General features: G+C 39.4%; 2 protein-coding genes across 3 annotated transcripts; both read left to right on the top strand.

Moving 5' to 3' along the window:
* The first annotated feature begins 2,044 nt into the window (after positions 1-2,044).
* LOC124859492 (RING finger protein 122-like) lies at positions 2,045-13,489 on the top strand. 2 transcript variants are annotated; one of them, XM_047352301.1, is made up of 7 exons: positions 2,045-2,323; positions 2,542-3,079; positions 6,956-7,112; positions 9,793-9,835; positions 9,965-10,006; positions 10,874-10,956; positions 11,329-13,489. In XM_047352301.1, the coding sequence occupies exons 2-7, from the start codon at positions 3,064-3,066 to the stop codon at positions 11,447-11,449; spliced, it is 462 nt and encodes a 153-aa protein (XP_047208257.1). In that variant the 5' UTR covers positions 2,045-2,323; positions 2,542-3,063; the 3' UTR covers positions 11,450-13,489. The 2 variants fall into 2 exon arrangements, with proteins under 2 accessions (XP_047208257.1, XP_047208256.1); XM_047352300.1 differs by having other exon boundaries at positions 2,045-3,079.
* Positions 13,490-15,229: 1,740 nt separating this feature from the next.
* Positions 15,230-23,346, top strand: pcgf6 (polycomb group ring finger 6). The gene is made up of 11 exons (XM_047351315.1): positions 15,230-15,395; positions 15,595-15,711; positions 15,829-15,928; positions 17,961-18,057; positions 18,192-18,247; positions 18,339-18,398; positions 18,497-18,614; positions 19,811-19,838; positions 20,660-20,758; positions 22,056-22,142; positions 22,229-23,346. The coding sequence occupies exons 2-11, from the start codon at positions 15,646-15,648 to the stop codon at positions 22,277-22,279; spliced, it is 762 nt and encodes a 253-aa protein (XP_047207271.1). The 5' UTR covers positions 15,230-15,395; positions 15,595-15,645; the 3' UTR covers positions 22,280-23,346.
* The last annotated feature ends 913 nt before the right edge of the window (positions 23,347-24,259 follow it).

Genomic DNA, 24,259 nt, shown 5'->3' with positions numbered 1-24,259 from the left:
TGTAATTCATAATGTTTCCAGTTCCAGTTCAAAAAAATGCACTGCTGCAATTCTCTATGTTTTTTTTAAATTGTCCAAAATCAAATTTTATATTTCATCTGTTTTAGCTACTGCAATGGAATGGCAATCTGTCCAGGGTGTACCCCGCCTCTTGCCCATAGACTGCTGGAGATAGGCACCAGCTTCCCTGTGACCCACTATGGAAGAAGCGGTAGAAAATGACTGACTGACTGACTGTTATAGCTAGCACCTGACCTCATTTTCAGTTGAAATTCCCAATGAAGAGAGATATGTAAACATAATTGTATTTACAAGCATGTCTGTCAGTGCAGCCAAGCGAACAAACTAAACACAATCTTGACTCATCATCTTGTGGGACCACATTTAGCAGCAGTAAGTCTGAGTCATTGTTTTCTGTCTGACTTTCTCACTCTCTAAAATCACTGTGGAGCCACTTGGGGCCAGTCTACTTTTCAGCATTGCATGAGTATGACAACTAAGGGACTTGGATCATGCACTCGCTATGTTTGTCTGGTTCTATTATGTTTAGATAACCTGATGAGGACCCAAATACATTGAGGAAAAGGAAACAAGCAGCAAGCAGGGAGACATACTGGAGAAAAACAAAAAAAGTACCTGTAACACTAAAACCTTTTGATAGCAGAGTCCAGGGAGGACACAATTCTAAACCAAGAAGAGAACACGGGAATGATAATAAATGCACACTATTGTTCCCTGGCAAGAATATAGGCATAGTTTTCCCATAATTTCCAATGGTGCATCAGCAGCGGCATGACTGTAATTGTGACCGAGATAAACCTGACAACTTTGTTTCAGTGCATATATAAAAATGACACTAAATCGTATATATTTCATTATTTTTACATCGTCAATGATTAATTACGTAGTAAAATCACTTGGTCATGCCTGATACTGTACCCTTTGACAATCTATTTGCCTTCCATTTCACAGGGAAACACCTCCCATGCTGCCTCGTCATCACTTTTTGCCGTGTGATGCAGGTGACTGTTGAGTAAGGCGCCCACTAACTGGCAAGAATTCAGGCATAACACTGAAGAGATCTGACCAAATCTAAATGGAACTGAGTTGTATACTGGGGAGGGTGATTACCCCAGGCGTGTAGAGTCTGACAGATCTTAGGGTTTCTTGCAGTTCCTCTGAAGACTGCACCTTGTGACCCCTGGGGTGAATTTGTTGGGCTGTCCACTCTTGGGAAGATTAGCAGCTGTCTTATATGTTTTCCACTTGAGAATATTTTTTCCTACTGTAGAAAAAACGACTTACAATTTTTGGAAACAGCCTTATAATCCTAGCCAGAATGATGTACAGCAACAGGTGCTTCTCTAAGGTCATTACTTATGTCTTTACATCTTGGCATTGTGTTAACACACACTTGTATGCTTCAAACCAGCAAACTGTCAAACCTAATGTTTTTTTAAAGGTGGTCACGTCACACTGAGTAGCAGCACCTGGCTGCTACTTTCCCTCTAAAATACTATTCAAACAGCAAGGGTGTACTTAGTTTTTCTAAATAAACAGCGTGTAATCTTTTTTGAACATTTGAGGTTAGATTTAAATATATTCAGAACCTGACAAAGACCAGATCATTTCTGTTATGCAACACTAAATTCTGGAGCGTTTTGGTTCATGTGGTCCATTAGAGCAACTACAAACAAAGCAGGAGCAAATACGAAATATAACAGTCGAAAATAGTGAACTCCAGCTCTCGTCCAGTAGATCAGCTCCTCATAAAACTGATTAAACTGTAGGAAATAGACTTATGTTTTGTGCAAACTTAATTTCCTCTCACATGTCAGTGGGTGACTTATTAATTCCATCCATGTCTCTATTTTTCAATGATAACAAGTAAAACCCTATGTCTACGAGCCTAATTCCCTCTTCTATGTTTCCTTAACCTTTTGTCATCCACAATGAGTTACTCCTGACCAATAGGTCAAAAGCAATCAATAAGCCCTCCTTTAAGACAATAACTGCTCAGCCTCCTCCTCACGTCTGGCTCCACATCTGCTTGTCTGCCATCTGCTCTGCTGCTACTTCAATAATAGCTTGCAGCTGCAAAGGAAGGAGGGAACGGTGGAGGGGACGAACCCAGAGGGGTGAGGGGATAAACGGAGGGCAGGCAGGAGAGAGAAGGAAGGAAGGAAGGAGGGGGCGGTGAAAGCAGAGCTGTGATGCAGACAGTGAATCACATGAGCAGGGATCTGTTTACAAACTGAGAGCTGCAGATGAGAAGTGGAGAAGAGAGACCAAGGAGAGTGAATGTGAGAGTGAAACAGAGGAGGTGAGAGCATGGATCAGAATTAAGATTAGTGCCGTTGTCTTCCTGTGTTACAAACCCTCCGCTGTGTTCTGCGTACGGAGCAGGAAGGCAGATGGAGGTGCTTGGATCCGCTTTCCACAGGAGCACCGAGAGGACTGCCTGCCTCTCACTACCTGCCCAGATAACAGGCTGAGCTGCTGGGATATTCATCCATGTCCATTCCCTTTGTCTCTCCACAGCAGGCTATTCAAGCCAGAGATAAGAAGAGTGACACAAGGATCTAAAAGGAGAACAGAGAGGACGAAGAAGAAAGGAAAGTCAATAAAACAGTGAATGTGCTCAGCCAGAGGTTTATACCTGAAAGAGATGCGGAATTGTATCCGTTTCTTCTCTTAAACAAGACTCAACGCAGGTTTCTTTGTCATCCACAGTGAAGAAACAAAGGATTAGTCAGATCTCAGCTGCTGATACTTGAACAGTCGATGGGAGTAGATCACTTTGTGACGACAAATCATCAAACAGATGGAGGAGCTCAGAAGAACAGTGGGTTAATTAGTGGATGTGTCCTTGTGTTTTAACTCCAGGCTACTTAACACTTCACACATCTTCACTGTCATTCATCAACGAAAACCTGAGTACAGGACACCTGGTTTTAGTCACCAATCCTAGAGAATCAGTTCAAGCAGTAGTTTTTGAGAAACTGGAGAGTGGAAACCCACAACTTTTCGCCGGTGTTTGCCAGTAAAAGTTTCGCATGTTGGATGAAGTGTTGTTACAGTAAGTGTCTTGAAACCACCAGATGCACAGTCTTTCCATATATTCAAGCATGTTCAACATGTGTGTCACACAAACTACTTTCCTTCTGACTGATCGAACGGCAGCCCATTAACGTTTGACAAAGGGGAACCGATATAAGCAGTACCAGCTTAGAAGATTTCAGAGTAAAAAGGCAAATTAAACAAACTTCACCCATTAGAGGTGTTTAATCTTATGCTTCTTCTTTTTGTGTTCTCTTTAGTAGAGTCTAGTAGCGGTTGAATGGCTCTGCCGAAATGTTTTCATTATTTAAGGATAAATTCAAAGTTAATAAGGTTTACTGGCAGTCTTATATTGTGTTCACAACTTCTGTTGTGTTTGTATCTTCCTGTTAACTTGATGCTGTTTTAACACTGGTTTTATATTTTGAAACACATGTAAAAAAAGTCTTAGGTTATAGAGATTTTATATGACACCATAGAGGAGAATTATCTTCTCAATGCTGCCATCTTGTCTGTTTCTGGTCCTGAAGTACGCCCATCAAAGGCATAAATCAAGAACATTTTAATTTTGTTATTCTTTCAAAACTAACCTAGGTTCAGTCAGAGTCCAAGTTCCTAAAACACAGTGTTGGATGAGACTCCAGCTTAGATTGTTTTAAACTGAATGGAAAAAAATCTGACACAAAGATCTTTGAAACAAAAGTATCTGCAATAGATGCTACATTAGCATCGTTGTTTTCCTTCCAAAATTAGCTAAATAAAAATGTTCATAGAGAAACATTTAAAAGTTGTAGATTTGAATGTTTTGTCATTATGAAAAAATAATAAAGTGTACAAAACACATGCATTGTAAATCACATTGTAGGTTAGCAATACTTTATTTTAAAAAATGTACATGTTGAGAATATATATATATATATATATATATAAGTCATGTTGAGTTGAGGCGAGCTGAGCCAAGGATGTGCTACTAGAAAAGGGGCTTTTGTTTTTACTTTGATTCAAAACTGCTCTCTCAAAGTTAGCAACAAATATTGTGATATATTAGACTTAACATTAGGTAATCTAGAATTAATGTCCATTCAATATGAAGCAATATGAGACAAAAGTATTTGACATGTATGCTACATTAATACTATATTTGTATTGTTCTTTTCCCTCCAAAATGCAATTGTTTCACAGGGACTGCACTATATTGAACAAATCTGTTAATTTTATTTTAGACCACTATGAATATTTACCATGTTTTCTTCCTTTACAATAAAGCAATTTCTTAGTTTGATTTTACAGTATCTTACCCTGTTTTCTGGGCTGGCCAGTGAGTAATGCTACATTGATGTCAGGTTTTAGTGTATTATGCATAATGTCTTCAGTTTTCAGCTATTTTTGGCTGTATGCTTGACTGCCTTTGGTAAATTTCTTTTTTAAACAATTATGCATGTATTTCTTTACTTTAGACATGGAAATACATATATATATCTATACAGAAGCTACAATTTGCTCAGAACAAACAACCCATCCCCACTGCACACTTCCTAGTATAATGCTGACTAGTTGGTTCATCTGAAGTTTTACAAGAAGCAGTGACAAAACCAACACACACATATACACCACATTTTGTATTCACAGAACTATTAATATCAGCAGGAAGATTCCACAGAAACAGCTGTTATGTTTCTAGATCATATCAACTACCTCACTTTAACAACGTTCAAGTTCAGATCTGTCCTTGCAGGCAGCATTTGCACAGTGGCCTACCTTTTAGTCCTCCACTATCAATGATTTACTAACATAGTGCTAAGATTACAGCTGCCTCCTCTTTAACCTAAACCTCCTGCCAAACAGTTCCCCTACCAACCCTCTGTATTACACCTCACTGATGTGACCTTTGCGTGTTGAAGTGTGATTTCTGAGCCAGAGACTAGCTCCAGAGTAAGTCTGTTCAACCTCAAACATGTGCTCATTGCGTCATTGGCTGATGGGGGTTGTGCGGAAGAAAATCCACTGCCCAAGGCTAAGAAAAAAAGCTAATTCTGAATCAAAATATCTGAAAGCTGAAGCCAAAATGGAGGTGGAAGACATTCCTGTGACATGCATGGTGCTTTGTAGCCTGGGGTGGCACTTTTCCAGTAAGATCAGAATATTTAGTGAATATGTGATTCCCCCGTAAAAAAGTTCACACAAGTTAGAAAATCTCCAGCTTCCATGGAGTGTACGCAGCATTACCTTACTATTTAAAACAAGATGCTTCAGAGCACAGATACTTAAAAATAACTCCTAAAACTGAACTGTAGATTTTTACCCCCTGATGAAAAAATAAGGTATTTTTACTGTGGAGTGATGTTCAGTCAGCTGTTTTTAGATTGCAGCAAAAAAGCAAATCACAGGTATGACATAAAAGTTTCTCAATAAACAGCTGAAATTTCCTGAACATTCTGGCTTTGAAGAAAAAGTTGGGAAAAAATAAGGAATCACTCATTGCAAAAACATGTGGAATAACCCTTAAATTTGATTTTATAAATCAAATACCTACACAAGTCTACAAATGAGCTGCAAATGAGTCTGTGGTTAAAATAGTGTACCTGCAGACCTAAATGAGCTGTTGCTCCAGTCTGACTGACAAAAAACAAAAACAACTCCAAGCAATATAGCCTGAAGAAAAGCGACTGACGAAAATCTGCACATTTTCTTTACCGTTGATGGTGGAGTTCCATCTATCCAAAGTAGGTGCGGTGATGATGAAGTAAATTTTCAGGTTGATAAGCAAAAAGCTTACAAACTTTTCTTCAAGGCAGATCAACTCAATGAAATGGCCAGCAAACAGTCCACATCTCTAGCCAAGTTGAAATTTATGATTAAAATAGAAAAAAATGATGCATCACAAGGTTCTGTCCAGCAAAGCTGCTGGATGTTGGACCCTGGCTGGTTAGAAATATTTTTTTTTTATGAGGGAAGTTTTCAGAGCGTTCAAAGTAAAACAAGCTGCTAATTGGGAGGAGAAACATTTGGAAACTTTGGGATACTCATAGGAACGTGTTTCATCAGATATTTTTGCAATCAATTATAAATCAACAAAATGATGCATATAAAGTTATGTTGCGTGAATGTGACATTTCCTTTCATTACGATCTTAACTAGTAGCCTGGTGCCCTGTTTTTACCTTTTTTCAACCATGGGGAATGAGAGCATTCCTCTTCTGATTTCCAGTGATCAACAGACAGGATGAGAGGTTGCACTGTGACCTCCTTACGACTGTGGCTCAGTAGTAAGCGTAGTTGTCTTGCAATCAAAAGGTTGTGGGTTCAATTCCAGCTTTCTCCTGCCATATGTCAATGGGCAAGGCACTTAACCTTAAGTTGCCTACCGATCGGTGTATGAATGTGTGAGCGTTAGTGAGTGCAATTGGGTGAATGTGGCTCTAGTGTAAAGCGCTTTGAGCGGTCTGTATAACTGGAAAGGCGGTATATAAATTAAGACCATTTACCATCCATCACAGGACTAACACAGAGAGACACAAGACACACAATCATTCACACTTACATCAAAGAGTTAATGTTTAATTTAAATTTATTGTAGAAAGATTGAGAATTCACATTAACTCCATACAGAAGGGCCCCAGCACCAACTACTGTTCTGTCAGGGTGACTGTTTTATCCCAAACATGACATTTTCATTGCCAATATATTTGCCAACAGCTGGTTGGGTAATATAAAGCAATTGCTCCTTTGCCAGTTAGTTTCTGCCAAATCCCCGAAAAGCAATTATTTCATCTAAAATATGAAGCTATTTCTTACACCTAAAAAAGCTGTCCAACCAAATTAATGTCAAGCATTATGCTAAATGGCAAATAATGTGATTTATTTATATAATCTTTACTCACATGTCCAATTTCTAGGGTGTCTGTGTGACTTTGGACTGCAGGACTCCGGCCCTTACTGCAAGATGACATCTGAAAATTTCTTCAACCTGCCGCTTAATATCTACATCATTATCCTGGGCATCGGCCTCTTCATCCTCATGCTTAGCCTCATCTTCTGCTGCTACTTGTTCAGGTACAGACTGACAGAAGAGCCTGAATTTTGGTGTCTTTTGTGTCATCTATACCTAATTTGTAATCTTCATTACTGGCAGTTTTTTTTAGACAGTCCTGTTTAGGGTTTGCATTCAGTTTAGAGGCTTGTTAACAGATTGATCGTCTCTTGGAATCCATTAAATTCTTTTCGTACCCGTCGTCTTCTTGCGTCTTTATCCGGGACCAGGTTGCGGGGGCAGAAGAATATCTCCCTCTCTTCCCTCTCCCCAGACACCTCCTCCAGCTCCTCCGGGGGGAGCCCAAGGCGTTCCCAGGCCAGCCGAGAGACACGGTCCCTCCAGTGTATCCTGGCCGTTCCCTGGGCCTCCTTCCGGGTGGGATGTGCCTGGAACACCTCCCAAGGGAGGTATCTAGGAGGCACCAATCCGTCTGTTGATCTCCTGCTCCATCCTCCCCTCACCAGAGATACTTGAACTCCTCCACTTGAGGCAGAATCTCCCCTCAAACCTGAAGAGGAAAAGCCACCCTTTTTTGACCATGGTCGAGAACCATGGCCTTGGACTTGGAGGAGCTGATCATCATTCCAGCTGCCTCACACTCGGCTGCGAACCGCCCCAGTGCATGTTGTAGGTTTTGGCTAGAGCCAGTCCCAAACCAGACTGGCTCCGGCCCTTGACTGCGCCTAGAAATCCTGTCCGTAAAAGTTATGAACAGGTCCTGTTCATCATGCACCAGAAACGCTTGGGCCTGCCAAGTCTGTCCGGCTTCCTCCTCTTCCAGTGGATTCAATTCACCACCAGGTGGTGATTAGTGGACAGCTCATCCCCTCTCTTCACCTGAGTGTCCAAGACATGTGGCCGAAGGTCCGAAGACATGACTACAAAGTTGATCATCGACCTCCTTCCTAGGGTGTCCTGTGCCAAGTGCACTGATTAACACCTTCATGCTTGAACATGGCATTCATTATGGACAATGTGTGACTGCCACAGAAGTCCAATAATTAATCACCACTTAGGTTCAGATCGGGGAGGCCATTCCTCCCAAACACACCCTCCAGGTGTCACTGTCGTTTCCCACGTGGGTGTTGAAAGACGGATTCTTCATAAAATGAAGAACATTATGGAGAACCCTGAGCATCCTCTTCATGAGACTGTCCTACAACAACAGAGTGTCTTCAGTCGGAGGCTTCTTCAGATCTGCTGTAAGATGGAGCGCTACAGGAGATTCTTCCTGCCCACAGCCATCAGCATCTACAACAGCTCTTTGAAGAAACCTTCATAATGAGCTACAACAACATTTAATTTCCCTTTGGGATTAATAAAGTATTTTTGAATTGAATTGAATTGAATTTGAAGTCTCTCAGCAGAATGACGGAGTCCCCGAGAGGGGCAGTAGCCAGCACCCCTGACAGGGACACTTAGAAGATCGGGTACTCTGCACCACCGCTCGGCCTGCAGGCTGAAACAACAGTCCTGCCTCTCTTGAGGAGCGAGCCCAAATAGTTTTAGCAAATATCTCTCGACCTCACGCACAAGCTCAGACTCCTTTCCCCCCCACGAGGTGACATTTCACATCCCTAAAGCCAGTTTAAGCATCTGGAGATCGGGTTGTCAAGGTCTCCACCTTCATCCGCTGCCCGATCCTCTTTGCACCAGTCCCTCATGGTTCTTCCTGCAAGTGGTGGGCCCACAGGCGATGGTCTTACATCTCTCGTTCGGGCTTGGCCTGGCCGGGTCCCACGAGGAGTAACCCTCGCCAACAAAGAACAAACCCAGGCCTGTCTCAAGGGTGGGACCCCGGCTCCGCCTCGTTCTAGTGGCCCTCATGAAGCCGTCTGAATAGCTCTTTGCCTGTTTGCCAATGTAGACCCTACCAGAGGGTTAAGCAACATAGCCCCAAGGATCATTCGAGCACTCAAACCCTTCCACCATGTTAAGGTGGCGTTCGAGGAGCGGTGTGTATAACTTGCACATCAATAAATTATTATTAAATTATATTAAAATAATGCTAATATATTTACGCTTTCTAAATCTGATGGGTTCTTCAACAAGGAGCCCACTCCTGAAATAGTTATAGCCCTGAACAGGTTGTTACATGAAGATGACATTGTACAAATTCCAGGACTGCTTGAAGTACTGAGCATCCCTATCTGAGTCATTTAGCATGACAAGACTTGTCTTAGTAAAGAGAGATAAGAAACCACCTAATTTGCACTGCACGGACAGACTGGTAAGTATTTTTTGACCTACATGCAGAGGGCCGATTCTGAACCAGCCATTACTGTTCAACAATATCTAAATTGGCTAAGGACATTGAATCTCTCCTTATATTTGGGTTTCCAGTCTCTGGTGGGGATCCATTGTCTTAACATCCTGCTTCCTGCCCACTTTACTCCTGCTTCCTATCTCCTTCCATCCTACTTGTTTCCTACTTCCACTCTGCATCCTATTATCTTCCATCCTGCCTACTTCTCTCCTGTGTCCTGTCTTCTTCCATTCTGCTTCCTTCCCCCTGCTTCCTGCATGTTTCACTTCTGACTCACAACCATCTCTCTCTGTTACTCTGACATTTTGTTTTTACTGGGACCAATAAACAGACAATTTTCCTGCAGACCATGTCCTTTGTGTGGCTGTGGTTGACTCCTCAAACCTCCATTCAAACAGCACATTGAGTTTTATTTGGTTGTTGTTTCTTGACAGACTGAGAAGACATGGTGCAAGAGAGCACTATGGCTACAATGAGGTAATATATTATTACTATAGCCATTATGTCTGGTGCCTAAATATACAACTATCCTACAATACTGTATTAAGTTGTTTTTCTGTCAGGTAAACTATTCAGATTTATACACTTGTCCTTTGTCATCAACAGGTGGTTTTAAAAGGAGCAGGAAAGAAGCTGAGTCTTCTTGGTGTAAGTTGAATACCTGATTGGGTTTGGGAGGATAATTTAAAGACAAATTTGTGAAAAATAACTTACTGAACTTCAAACTCCATAATTTAATCAAATTAGGATTTATATGTTATGAAACTGCCAAAAAAGTCATTTCACAACAACAATGTATATTCTTTTAAAACTGTAATCAAAACGTGTGAAACCCAGTGTGTTTAAAACATTTCTAAAGAACTCTCATTTTGTAAGGTTTTGCTACCAGTGCTAGTATACTGGAGGTAAATATTTATGCAGACATAGTTATGTCTTGGTATTTCAAAGATTTCATGAAGTCATGGGCGGGGTAAGAGAAAAAGGCTCACAGCATCACATATCATCCGCAATATTTAACAGAGAGTACGAGGGAGGTGCTTTTCCACATATTTCTCGTTTGTTTTATGCCAGATTCACCTGGAGTTTCTGTTGCAGAAAAGCTCAATCTGAGTCTCATCTGACAGAAGCACAGTAGCATTTAGCAATCCCTACACATCTAAACTTTTCACTTATTGCTCTAGATGTATATATTGGCAAATTTAGGCAGGTAGCTATTGTCTCGTAGCTGTTTATCGAATTACAAAGATTAACACACATCTACCTTAGTTCAAGTTCTCTCGCCTTTTCTATTTTAAAGAGTAGGAAAGAGAAATAGGGCTCAGAGTCACTCCATATTCATACCCCGAGGAAACAAGAAATGATGGATTACTAATTGAGCTCCTAAACACTGATCAGTTTAGAAAAAGTGTAGTAAACTCTTAGAGGAATGTTTTAGGCTTTTTATACCGCTTTAGCAAGGTGTTTGGTTGTTGTTTTTGTTTGCTGAACTGATTCCTTTTTTTTTTGTCTTTTCAGCAAACATGTGCAGTGTGTTTGGAAGAGTTTCGCAGCAGGGATGAGCTTGGAGTATGTCCGTGTTCCCACGCTTTTCACAAGAAGTGAGTTCCATTGTAATGCTTGCTAATTAGCATTGTTTAATGACAATATGTGACTCACACCATGTTTGTAAGCATGCAAAGCAGAGTTTTGCATGCTTAGTGAGAAAATTCAAATATGAATAATTTGTTTAACTAAGTCTGTTGTACACTAGTCAGACAACAAAATGTTTAGTAGCTCTTGCTGACTTTCCTAATGCAAATGACACAATTTTCTTCAAATACATTGCCTTTGCATGTCTGAACTTGAGCTCATCTATAGTAACTTAGACCCGTGTTTGTCCTGCAGCAAGAGCTGTAGAAGCAATGCTTTTGATCATGCTTTTGTGTAATTTTAGAGGAGCTTTCTCACATCCTTCTGCTTTTTTTCCCCAGATGTCTGCTGAAATGGTTAGAAATCCGGAGTGTGTGTCCAATGTGCAACAAGTCAGTTTGTCGAATCCAGTCTGAGCCTCAACAAACACCTGAGCAGCCACAGAGTCTCTCGGAGGTCTGATAAAGATGCCATATCCAGCAACGATGAGCACTCTCCATTCAGCTGAACTGTCTCACAGTGTTTTAGTATTTATTCAGATGTAAATATTTTTCTGAGGCAGACCTGCTCTTGCTGAAAATTTTAAATAAATGTCATTGTAGTTAGATGAACGTTGCTTGGAAAACATATGAAGGGGACATTGAGACACATGAGGTAGTGGTAATGACATTTTACTAAAGCTCTACATGGAGTTTATAAATTAAAGCAAGTGCTCAGGTTGCCTTGAAAGTCAGTAAGCAGGGCTGGAAACGTTGCTACACCTGAGATACCCGACTTCAGGATGAGAATCGGAAATTACTTTTTTGTTTGACTGACCAGGCTAATTGGTAACACTCTAATATCCTGGATTTTGTGCAAACAAAATGTTGCAGTTTCTCTATGTAGGTTTTATGAAACAAAAACTGAGGTTGCAAAAAAAAGACGCAGTTATTACTGTCCTGTTTTATGTGTGAGGCAGCCATGTTGGATTAAACAATTTTAGTAAGCTAGCCAGGGACGTTCCTATAACTTTGAACTCAATTTGAAGGCATTGGGAATTTTTATTACTGAGAATGCCAACATTCTCCGTAGATAGGTCCAGGCTAATGCTAAGTGCCTTAAAGTCAAAAAGACCATAGTTACCAGACAGGTTTTCAGCAAGATATTTCATTCTGTTTAGTGCCAGCACAGACGTGAAGTGACTTCCCCAAGGCACAGAGTATGTATTGAAGGCTTCGGGTGGCAAAAAGACATATAAGGTATTTGCTCTTTGCATGTTTGTGACTTGTTGTTTATTGGTTGCTTCATGTCTTATATGTGTAAAAATTTTATGTGAATTTGACAAGAAAGCATGTTTCTTTTCAACTGCACATTGACAATGTGTCACAGACACAGAAAAAAGTCATGTGGTTTTTGTCACGGCTTATTACGTTTGTTTAAACAAAAATGCTCCTCTTACATGGCAGTGACACTGGCATAGGATCCGGACTCTCCTGTGTCTATGTGACTTCCTCTGTCCTCCGACTTTCAAACAGTTTTTAGTCGTTAGAAATGTTGTGCTGTCAGGGTTGCACAGTGACTGAATGTTCCCAGTATACTGAGGGTGATTTTCTGTACTATCCAATGAAATAGATCATTTCTGCCTCAGAGAATGTTTGCACAGCAACTTTTCCCTCAAAGATATTCAACCTTGTTAAAACAATGTGTTTTGTTTTTAGCAAGAACCCTAATAAAATGAAGACTGTACTTTAGGAAGAAGGAGATTAAGCCCATGATACAACATCAATTAACATCAACTTCTCTCAAACCTGATTATAGGAGCAAAAACCAGAACAAAGGATGCACAGGTTCTCCTAAATAAGAAGAAAATCCACAAAGAGTTTTTTAATTTCACAAAACGTGTCAACTATGAACTAACCAGAGGGTTGTGTGCCATCTGTCTTCATACAAACAAGAAAAAAGCCTAAGCTAAGATGCCACAATGACAAGAAAATTGCTTGGAGGAGTTAAAGTAAAGCCTTTTAAACCTAAGAACATTGTTCCAGCTGTCATGCATGGTGGTGTTACCATCAGGCTGCTTTGTTGCCAATAGATCAGATTCATTGCACCAAGTGGATAAAATAGTGTGTTGGAGCAGGGATGCATCCAAAACTTCTGTATGTAAGCTCCTTACAAAAAAACATATGTTTATGCCCATGTGACTTTTTAAAGTGGTTGCTAAATTGTTTGTATCATAGGTGGGTTTCAATAAAATCTTGAGTGTGTCAGTGATGATAAACATTGTGATCTATGATATGTGGTACCTGATAAAAATGGGACCGAACCCAATTTATTATCTTCAACAACATTATTGCTTTTACTGGTCGGAAGAATTTTTGTTGATCGCTGAGAGATAAAGAGGGTCTTTAAGCTGGTGTCTTGTTGGTGAGATGTGCACCTTAAACATAATTATCAGTGTGAACATTGTTGTATAGTACTGTGTAAATAAAAACTGACTTTTATTTAAAAAAAAAACAAACACAATATAATTGTTTATTTTCTTCAACTTCATTTTTAAACCGTTATTTGTTTATTTTTCTTTATGTGAATAATTTATTGTGATAAATTAAAAATGTTACACATTACCCTGCCCCTGACTAATCTGTAAGCATTTATGAGATGCTTACATAGAAAAAAATGAAATGTCTGCCTAAATTAAAACAGAGATTTGATAATCTAGCATCATAGCTCCTGGGATGCCAATATTGGTTGCTTCTGTAAATACTGGTTTGTGGTGAAAAAAATCATTAGATAGGCATAAAATGATGGAAAATGTGGTATGAAGTGATTCTGGTCTGAAAATTCTATAAAAATTAGACAATATCGAAGCATGTATGAAAATGGTCTTTATCGGAAAAAGTATAAGTAAACGCATGCTGTTGCCAAATGATTGAAGATGGAAACTAGCAGCCAAATTATTGATTTATTTCATTTGATTAAAAAAATTAACATGCTTCGCTGATCTAAGCTGTTTTAGTTAACACATGATACAAATCGCAGTAGAAAAATTATGATATTGATGAATTTGTGCAGCATTTTCAGTCTGTGCTGGACATTTCTTATGGTCTCAAAGTAAAGCTGGAGAACTGCAGCGAGTGTATCCAACCACGCAGCTCTGTCCAACATTGCCTCCTGTTCTTCTGCTGGCACTAGTGAACAGGTAATAAAAAAAGGCTGGTTGTCAATTTATCACCCAGGAAAACAGGAGAGAGAGAGAAAAAAAGCACATTTACAGTCTATGCTTATCATTATTCAACAATTTTTCTTCAGTTTTAACTTTTGTAGGGTTTTTTTTGGGGGGGGGGGGGGGGGGGTGATTTTTTTTTTTAAACAAACTTTATGGCCCTAATTTAGCTCCACAGATCCTATCTTTATATCGCTCATCTGGCCTCATTCTACAAACTTCCTTTGTACAAATTAGACACTTCATTTTGTTCTAAAGTCTGTTTATTTAATATGCTCTCAAAATAAAAATAAAAACACATTTAGTACAAATGTATAAAATCTACGGAGCCCACGAGGGGACATGGGGGACTTTTTTTTCTTTTGCGTCCCCGCGCAATATTTTTGTGCAAAAGTTGTTAATCACCTTGAGAAATCTGTGCATTTTGGAACAGCAGTACATTTGACAAAATGATCACAGAACAAACAGCACTGATATGGCATTGATATGGTTTATTTGTCATATGCAAGTTAACATGTAGTCAACAATGCGATTAAATGCTTAGGATAAGAAGAACCGTTCAAATCACTATAAAAACAAAAGTGGTGTGCAAAAAAAGTACACATCATGCAGCAGTAATAAGCAAATAAAGTGTCACAGATGTGGTTTCGTGCAGTATTATTGTCCAGAGTTTAGCAGTTTGACAGCTTGTCTTTAAGTCTGATTGAAGATCCTTTTATTTAAGGCCGATTTCAAAATAAAACTCATTAAATCTCAAAAACGGGTCTCCCACAAAGTATTGCGAGATAACGCAAAGACTATTGCGTGAGAACGCAAAAGTATTGCGTAGGTACGCAAAAGAAAAAAAATTCCCCCATGTCAACTCGCGGGCTCCGTAAAAACCTTTCTACGTTTGCGGCTCTACACACATTTTAATTTGTAACAGCGTTGACAAAAGTAGCACTTTGAACTGAAAAGGTTGCTGATCTCTGCTCTAGATCAACTGCTATAAACTATGAATGTTTTAGTTCACTTTATTCTGAAAAACCTAGACCGGAAGCAGTGACGTTGTCCCATGGTTGCAAAACAGGCGCGAGGGAAATTCAGTTAGACGAAAGAAAGTACTTCAGAAAAGTATTTAAATAGTGTCGACTTTCTTTTGTGACGTGTTAAAATATCAGTGTACGTCAATATAAATCGAATGACGCTTCGTCTGCGCCAAAATAGGTAATACTAGCATCTAATCAAGCGTTATTAGGCGCGTGTTATTGTTTTTTTTCTGTGGTTCACGGTGAGGAGGCTAACGTTAGTCAACCAGTGCTGTGTTGTTTACATATAATAGTTCAAGAATAAAAAGGTTCACTGTGCAGACCACAGTTTAAAGGAGGCAAAGAAAAGGATAACCGTTTTTTTTTTTTAATTGTAGAAAGTATAGGAGAGGGAGCCAGCGTTGTAGCGCGGTCCGCAGCCGTTCAGGATGTCAGTCGCTTTAAGACGTCATGACGGGAAAACCAACGTTTCAGGCAGCGACACCGACGACGAGGTGCGTAAAATGTTTTGTTTTTATCTTAGCCAGGTTTAATTTGTTTTTTAACAGTTTCCTGCTGTCGCTTCATGTGACTTAAACAAATCCGCCTTTTTATTTTCACGTCTCCAACAGCCTAAGCTCCCCCTAACCCAGTTCTACCCGTACATCCGCTGTGCTCTTTGCTGCGGCTTCTTCATTGATGCTACCACCATCACAGAGTGCCTGCACACATGTGAGTTACAACAGAGGGATAGGCCTCTATTACAGCTAATGACAACCCAAAGTTCAGTTTCTCGGAAAATTTACATTTCAGCTAAGGCTGATAACCGATTATTCTTCACATAGAAATGTTATATTATTACTACACATTATGAGGACACCTCCAGAAGGAAGGTAAGTCGCAGGTCAGCGTTAAAAAATAACTGGACTGTTGCTCCACGGGTCAAAGTCTTCTGACGGTATGTTTTGGATTTCATTTGGAAGTTGAGGTGGAGGAAGGTTGGAGAGACAGAAGTTTGGCCTGCAAACTGGCCTGACATAAACCCCACAGAAAATCGCTGAAGCAACCTGGGCTTTTAAAACACCTCAGCCACACCACATTGATGCAATAATTCCTACAAAAGGAGCCCCAACAACTGATTAAGTGCATATACTGTACAGCACATAGACGTAAATTGTAATAAAAGTCCTTTTTATTGGTCTTTGTAATATTCAAACTTTCTGAGGAACAGAATTTTTGGTCTTCATAAGCCATAATGATCTAAACTTAAATATTTTTTAATCTGTGTGTAATAAATCTATGTAATATGAGTTTAACTTTTTAATTGAATTACCGAAATAACTGTACTTTTCATTAATATTTTAATTTGCAGAGATGCGCCTGAACCTTAAACATTTACACAATACACATTGTTGTGGCCAAACGTTTTTTTGCAGTGGCACAAATGGTTATTGGGCAGATTAAGCTTGTTTTAACAAACAGAATCCGGCCTGTAGAAGTTTGAACCGGCTAGCTGTGGTACTGGGCTTCTTGGAAAGATTTTCAGCATAGCTGTAATTTGAAGAACTTTTAAGGACTTTGACATAATACCAAGATCCACTTTGTAGGGTAGAAATTAAGTCACCTACAGTATTTTAAAAGCTGAAAGGTTGGGGAAATTTTATGAAATCCTTAGCAGTAACTAATTTGCTATATTGACTAACAAATGTCTTCCCGTGTTGACGAAGGCAACTTTTAAAGAAAAACATGTAGCATTTATTGTTTTGCATCAAAACAACCTTAGGTACAGGAAACTACTGGTAAGAATATTGCAGTTGAAAGAACTGTTCTCTGTATCATCGAGAACATCAAAGTGAGAAGTGCAGCCTCAGAAGATTGCTTCAAAACGTCCAGGAGAACCCAGAAAGCTCCAGGACTATCTCCCCCTCAGGAGGGTGCTGCAAAATTGTGTTGCCACCAGTGCAGAGCTTGCTCAAGCAGCATTTGGATGGACTGACAAGAATTCTGCACCAAAGACAATGACACTGGTGCAAAGTTATTCTCTGTTGTTAGAGAAATCCGGTCTGTAATTCTGTCTGTTGTCCGAGCTACCGCAGACGCCTCGGTGATTGAAGTGACGAAACAGCCCCGAAAGAAGGTCACACATGGTTTTTATGTCTGGTACTCCCTGCAAGGAATGTACACTCCCTCAGTGTTGATCAGTAGACTGTGTCACCATTCTGGTGTCTATCTGATTGAGTGTGTAATAGCAGGTGTCCAACCCTGAATCTAAGTGTGGGGCTCGCTCCCATATCTGCCCAACAACATTGCCATAAGGAGTGGAGTCCAAAAGTCTTTCAAGAGGAACTTCTTCCATTAAACTAGAAACCATCTGGTGATGATCTGTGTATTCTCCAGCATGATGGATAAGATAACCAACCAGCGAAATGTCCAGACCAATAAAATTTGGGTCTTTGGCCAGAAAACACTCCAGATTCCAACCTTGCTAAGAACATGTGGTCAATTCTCCGAGGCCAACAAGCTGTGATCTAATAAGACAGAATGGGTTGTCATCAGTCAGGATCTGTTCCAGAAGCATGTCTGAGGGAATTACGTTGAAAAACATTTGATGGATTTTCTAATGAAAACCTATGAAATGTATAGTGTGTGTTTAATTTCACTTCACTGTATAAAAATTGTGTTAAAACTGGTCACTGTCACTCAGATGGTTGATATTTGTAAAAAACAACAACAAAAAAACGCTCTGTTGTGATTTTTCTTCAAGTTTGCAAAAGCTGCATCGTGAAGCATTTCTTCTACAGCAACAGATGTCCAACATGCAGCATCGTGGTGCACGAGACACAACCTCTTTACAACATCAGGTGAGTTACTTCCTCCAGCAGCAGCTGACTCCCTGTCAATCCGTTTGGTATACAGCTGACTGTCCACCATCCGATTGGTAGATGAGTTTAAATATTGCAGAAGGAGAAGATGTCTGTAATTACTTTGTTTACAGGCCGGACAGACAGCTTCAGGACATTGTTTATAAAATGGTTCCTTTCCTGGAAGAACGTAAGAATGTTTGAGAACACAAAAACCAAATGTGAGGTTGAGATTTATTTATTTCAGGTTTTTGTGACATTTTGGCTTTTTTTTTAACCAGTTGAAAGAGAACAAATGTGTAAGTTCTACAAAGAGAGAAGGCTTCCTCTGCCAAAACCAGGTAAGGACGTCCAGCTCGTCTGAATGTATAGTAATATTTTTATATAGATGAAGCATTTCACTTTATCACTTATGTACTGTGTGGTTTGCTCTTTGCAGTTCCTGTTTCACTTCAAAGTCCTGTTGTGCTAAAGAGGCAAAGGAAAGATAACTTTCTCCGAGCGGTGTTCACCATTCCCCCTGAGCTGAATATTTATCTGCTCCTGGAGTTTGTTGGGTACGTTTCCTTTCTGTGTGACTCCGTTAAACATCAGCTGCCAGAGTGCTGAGCCACTATATCTACTGCAGCAGTTTTAGGGATTTAGTTTGAATCCCATTTCATCTCTTGCCTCTCTTTTTTGTGGTGTAGAGAGGTTGTTTAAGGACCTAAAACTGAGATAACTCAAGGCCACAGTTGCAAGCAAAGGCATAGGATCTACACTCTTTATATAAAAAACACACACACTTTACAATGTAAATATTTTGTCAGTTAGCATATCTTTTATCACACAATAACCAGTGTAATGTTTAGTTAGAAGAGTTTAAATACAATATATAAATAATCTTCGGTGTAAATGTTAATTACTGTTAATCAACATAAAAAATAGCTAAATTAATATCTGGGACTTAAGATGTTTTACAATCATAACCAATGACAGCTGTATACAGTAATGCATTTTACTGTATTTCTACCTGTTCCTCTCTAGAAGCTAAAAAGGAAAACAATAATGCATCATCTTTAAACAGACAGGTGATTAAATAATGTATCACCTGTCTGTTTAAAATAAATCATCACAAGAACAAAAATGGCTTGAATCATGCTGCATTACCCTAGTCGGAATAAATGGAGCCTAATATGAAAATATATGATACTGACATCATTAATTATACGTGCAGTCAGGCTAGTCATCAGAATACTTCATGTATGCTTTAATATTTGATTTTTTTAAATATTTAAAATTTGCTACTATGGAGCAGCTCTACTTGGGGATGGTACTTTTATAGATACCAACCAAGTTTAGTTCTTACTACCGAGTACCGATTGAAGTAAAATCACACGGTACCATCTTTTGGTACCTAAACACATCATTGTGACACTGAGGGAGTGGACGAGTGGACAATTTTCCATGCCGGACATGAACACAGCATTGCACGCACAAAAGCGTAATGGCGTCAGTAGCCGTCGGTACCGTCAACAAAGCATGGCTGATAGAATGCGTTCGAAAGTGTGGCTCCACTTTTCGCTGCAATATTTGTGACGCGAAGAGCAAGTCCAGCGGCGGAAATACTTCTAATCTGAGGAAGAACACGATTTTTCTCAGGGTTGAAGAGTGCACAGTTTTCGTCAGCCTCCGATCAACGGCTGTTTATAGACAACGTCAAAAAGCAAGTCTGTGAAATCATGTTTCTCTTGCCTGTTTGCTTTGGTTTCAGGGCTGAAAATGGAATCTCTGACTTTAAGGTAATGCTTTAATATCTTTATAATCTCAACAAACGTTTATACCACAAACATAAATAGATAACATTGGTGCGTTATAACAGTAAATGTAATGCTAGAACCCCTAAGGAGTTAATTTCCTCCGTTCATTTTCTCAACTGTCTGTAACCTCTTTTCCCTAACCGCCTCTCTTTACCATCTATTCAGCTGGGGGGTGTTTGCACAGGTCATTTTTTACCTCATTGAAACAATGTACAATACTGCTCTCAGGTGTCTGGTTACTGGTTGGGTCGTTGCTATGACAACTGTGTTGTACAGCTGCTTAAAATGTCGTTTGTTGGTATCAATTTTGCTTCTAGCTTTCTCTGTTCTTCTAGCCTTTACTCTTTGACAAACTAAGCTAAAACGAGACATCCTTTTGTTTTAAGACGTTATTAAGATTCTGGTCAGATTTATTTTGTTTTGAATAGTTTAGGTTTTGGATGATTTCTGTCACAAATGAGGGGAAGTGTTATTAAAGTCACAGAAGCCCCTAGCTCCCGCCAGTGATCTTTGTGATGATTACAGTCGTTTTAGGGAGTAAGGTAGGGTGCTTCAACTGCTCTGAATCATTGGTCAGCCAAAACCACTGGAGGCCTGCTGGGAGTTCATGCATAGGCAAAAAAGGGCTCTTTGAGATTAGAAAAAAAGTGTTCACATACATGAGATCTTACTATAATGGTGAGACAAAATATATTTTAGGATTTCAAATGGATGTTTCACTGATAGAAGCAACATCTCAGGCACCAGCAGGGATTTCATGAAGTTGGCAAATTAAAGCCAAACCTCACTGCCTTTTTTTTCAGCCTCTAGAAAGGCCGTACGTCTGCGTGTCAGGCGAGGCCACCATCCGCCACGTGGAGCTGTTCATCCGGAGAAAGATGGAGCTGAGCCCAATGTGTCAGGTCAGTCTGCCGTTTATAGGCCGATAGTTTGCCTGTTCGCGTTTTGGATACAGATCATTTCTTTAGAGAGGACTAAAATCAGGACATTTAAATTATAGTGTAGTGTTTGCTTTGATTTTTAGAATAGTTTAAATCCCCTTTATCTCAAACATATTTCAGTTGTGTTATGGAAATAAGAAGTTTTAATGTGTTGTACTGTTTGGTTTTTATTGTTGTACCTCTTTAAAGCATCTTCCTAGAAAGCGCTATACAAATAAAATGTATTATTATTAAGAATCCGTTTATCCACAAGGTGGAGAATCGTGCTGAAACAACATTTTTTTAATGATGTCCTTCTTACAGTCTTTTCTTTTAACCAAAAGGAGAATTGATAAAAGTCCCTCAAAACTGAATCTGGAATAGATAAAACTAGGTTTCTTGTATGACCCTCCGAAGGCTCAAACCTAAACTCTAATGAGGAATTAAATGAACTTTTGCTGTTGTTTTGAGGTGAGGTTGAGCAACTTAGTCGTTATTGCTTCCAAATTGTTCAATACACCGGGACCACTAACATGAAAATGGCCCCACAGCATGATGCTGCCACCACCATGCTTGAGAGTTGGTACACCTGATGACATGCTTATTGTACCCAAAGAGCTCAATCTTTGTCTCGTCTGACCATGAAGCTTTTCACCAGAAGCTAGTCTTTCCATATGGGCAGCTTAAAATTATGTTGTAGCAAGAGGGTGTTGATTTAGAAGCAGGGGCCTCATTTTTGGCGGCTCCTTATAATGATTAGTAAAATCGGAACATAATAGGATGTTCCAACGGGGGCGATGATCCTGAACACGTCAGAACTGATTTTGGAATAGACGAAACAGACTAATATCAAGCTGCCGGAACAGCTTTGCTGAAACACCAACCTTTACGCTATTCTTGTTTTTAAAAATCACTGTAGCTGTTTGTTGTATAATCACTCCACCCTGGAAATGAACAGTCCAAATCAATACAAGCCCAAATTGAAGATATTTGACGAGTAAATGGAAATTTCTTAAAACTTTAATCCTCCTGTAATTAAATCATGTCTGAAGTGAGATGGGTCATCTTTGCAGATAATTAGGTTTATAATCAGAGGTGATTCCTGTTTAACAGAACTGTATACATGTGACCTAAACATGAAGAGCTCTTAGTGGATTTAGTGAGGCATGAATGGAGATTTGCAGCTTATTTCGATTTCCTCGCCTCAGTGCTGCACGTCTGGGACCAGGCTATACAAACATGGAAGCCTGGGTCTAAATTGTTTCTGTGTCTCCTGCAGGTGGATCTGGTTTGTGGAGATCACCTCCTAGATCACCAACAGTCACTAAAAGACATAAAGACGTTTGTGGGTAAAGAAGCACTACAGGTAAAACACACACTGTGGGAACATGCTTTTAAAATTTGTCATAATGAACCTTTTAAGTGACGCTTTTTGTTGCATCTTATTTGCAGGATGGTCTGCTGGTGCTTCACTTTGGCTTAGTCCTACCCTCCCAGTCTTGAGCAGGAAAACTCTTACTGGTTAGCTGCACTACTCTAATCTGCTCCCTGCCAAATGAGGTGCAAAACATGGACTTCACAAATCAATCTGTTACAGCTGCACTGGGCGTGGTTTCAGGGCTCTAATTAACTGGTTTTCTAAATCCACTGGGGATGTATAAGCTCCCGCAGCATCATGCTGCCACCGCAGCATGATGACAGATGGTAATGTGTTCCTTGGTTTGAAAGCCTTACCTCGACTACTCAAAGCAACCCTTTTGTCAGTGTGGCAAATGCCTCCATCTTCTTCTCATCTGACCATAAAACTTTTCTCCTAAAGGAGTTCGGCTTGTTCATGCGGGCAGCTGCAGATTTATATCAGGCTTGAATGTGTCCCTGAAGCAGAGGTTCCTTCTTTCTTGGTCGGCACATTGTGGTCAACACAATGATCTCAAACGGACATCTAAACTCTTTCTGGACTCAGTAAAACTGGCTCTTTTAAGGAGTGACAATTGGTGCCTTTAATGTCAGTTGCTAAGGGAATGTAACCAATATTAGTTGGTGGGTATGTATATTTTTGAGTCTGTATGTATAATTTTGAGTACTAATTTGTGCCCCGACTTCTTTTTTACAAATCCTTGCCGTTGTGTAAAACCTGTGAAAGTTTATTTCCATGAGTGGAAGTAAACGTCTGCTTGAACCTGTAGTGTTCGGAAATCCTTGCTGAAAATCTAAAGAGCACAAAGGAAACCCAACTACTGACACATTTTGCTCAGTAAATGAAACATTACTAGCACATTTTTCTGTTGCAAGTTTTTCTTTTAGAGGCTTTCAGTTTAGATGCTGCTGATAAAACTAGATTAAACTATTTGCACACCTAAGAGAAGAAGAAAAGCAGCATCTGTCTTGTGTTTGGTCTTTACAGACAACTCTGGTGTAAAGGGCTTCAAACTAAATGACTACAACAACCAAAGGCTGTTTTTTTTACTACTTCTCTATGATCTATGTATTATTTATTGACAGACTTGTTGGGTAGATACCTTTTTTACTTGTTTTTTGTTACTTGGAAATAAACGCAGAAGTGAGAAATAGTTCCTAATTTTTTTATTTTAAAAAGGACTGAATGGGGGTTTAGATTTTTTGAGATTGTTTTTAACATTTAACATTTAAGATAACATTTATATTTTTATAATTAATAATATAGTTCTTGGTGAAGCTACATATTATTTCTGAGGCCAAAAGCAGCTGAAATTGCTAAATTTGATCCCACATTTGTCCTTACATTAACTAATTCAATCCTTTATGTTCATATTTAGTTTTTAACTATCATTTATTTGTTTGTCCACTAGATGGAGCTAATGTTTCCATTTTCAAAGCGTACAGCAGAATTTCACACGTCCTGTTTTTATTGCTTCTGACACGTTAAATGTTACTGTTGATGTTGGGTAATGGTGTGTTTTTATTGTAATTTATGTTGGACTGACCTTTTAAAGGGAGCAACAGGCTTTTGTGCTGACTAATTAATATTTCATATCCACATTCCAGGGTAAGGTAGTCTTAAAAGATTGACTTGTTCAAAGTGGAATAAAATACCAACATTACTGTCAATCAGAGACCCATCTAAGTGTTTAGGAATTATAAGCAAATACTGCGTCCATACAGTGTCTATACCTGCTTATTCTTTCAGGGTTGGTGCCTATTTCCAGCAGCTCCTGTGAATCACACCTAAGGACAATTTAGGGTGATTAATTACCATTAAGAGCGTGTTTAAGGAATGTAAGCGGTATCCAGAGACAACCCACTCATGGATGGGGAGAACATGCAAACATGCAGAAAGAACCCAAGGCCAGGAGTCAAAACCAGGACCTTCTTGGTACAAGACAACCGTGGGTAAAATATCAATGTGTCATTTTTCTTTTGTTTTTAAAAACCTGACCTTTTTGTGTTTAGGGACAGGCATGTTTGGATTAACTTACAGATAAAAGTATGTTGATTATCTTGTCA

The sequence above is a fragment of the Girardinichthys multiradiatus genome, chromosome 22 (assembly GCF_021462225.1).
Source record: "Girardinichthys multiradiatus isolate DD_20200921_A chromosome 22, DD_fGirMul_XY1, whole genome shotgun sequence".
Classification (NCBI taxonomy): Eukaryota; Metazoa; Chordata; class Actinopteri; order Cyprinodontiformes; family Goodeidae; genus Girardinichthys; species Girardinichthys multiradiatus.
Note: the sequence above shows the minus strand (reverse complement) of the source record. Positions and strands in the feature narration are given on the sequence as shown.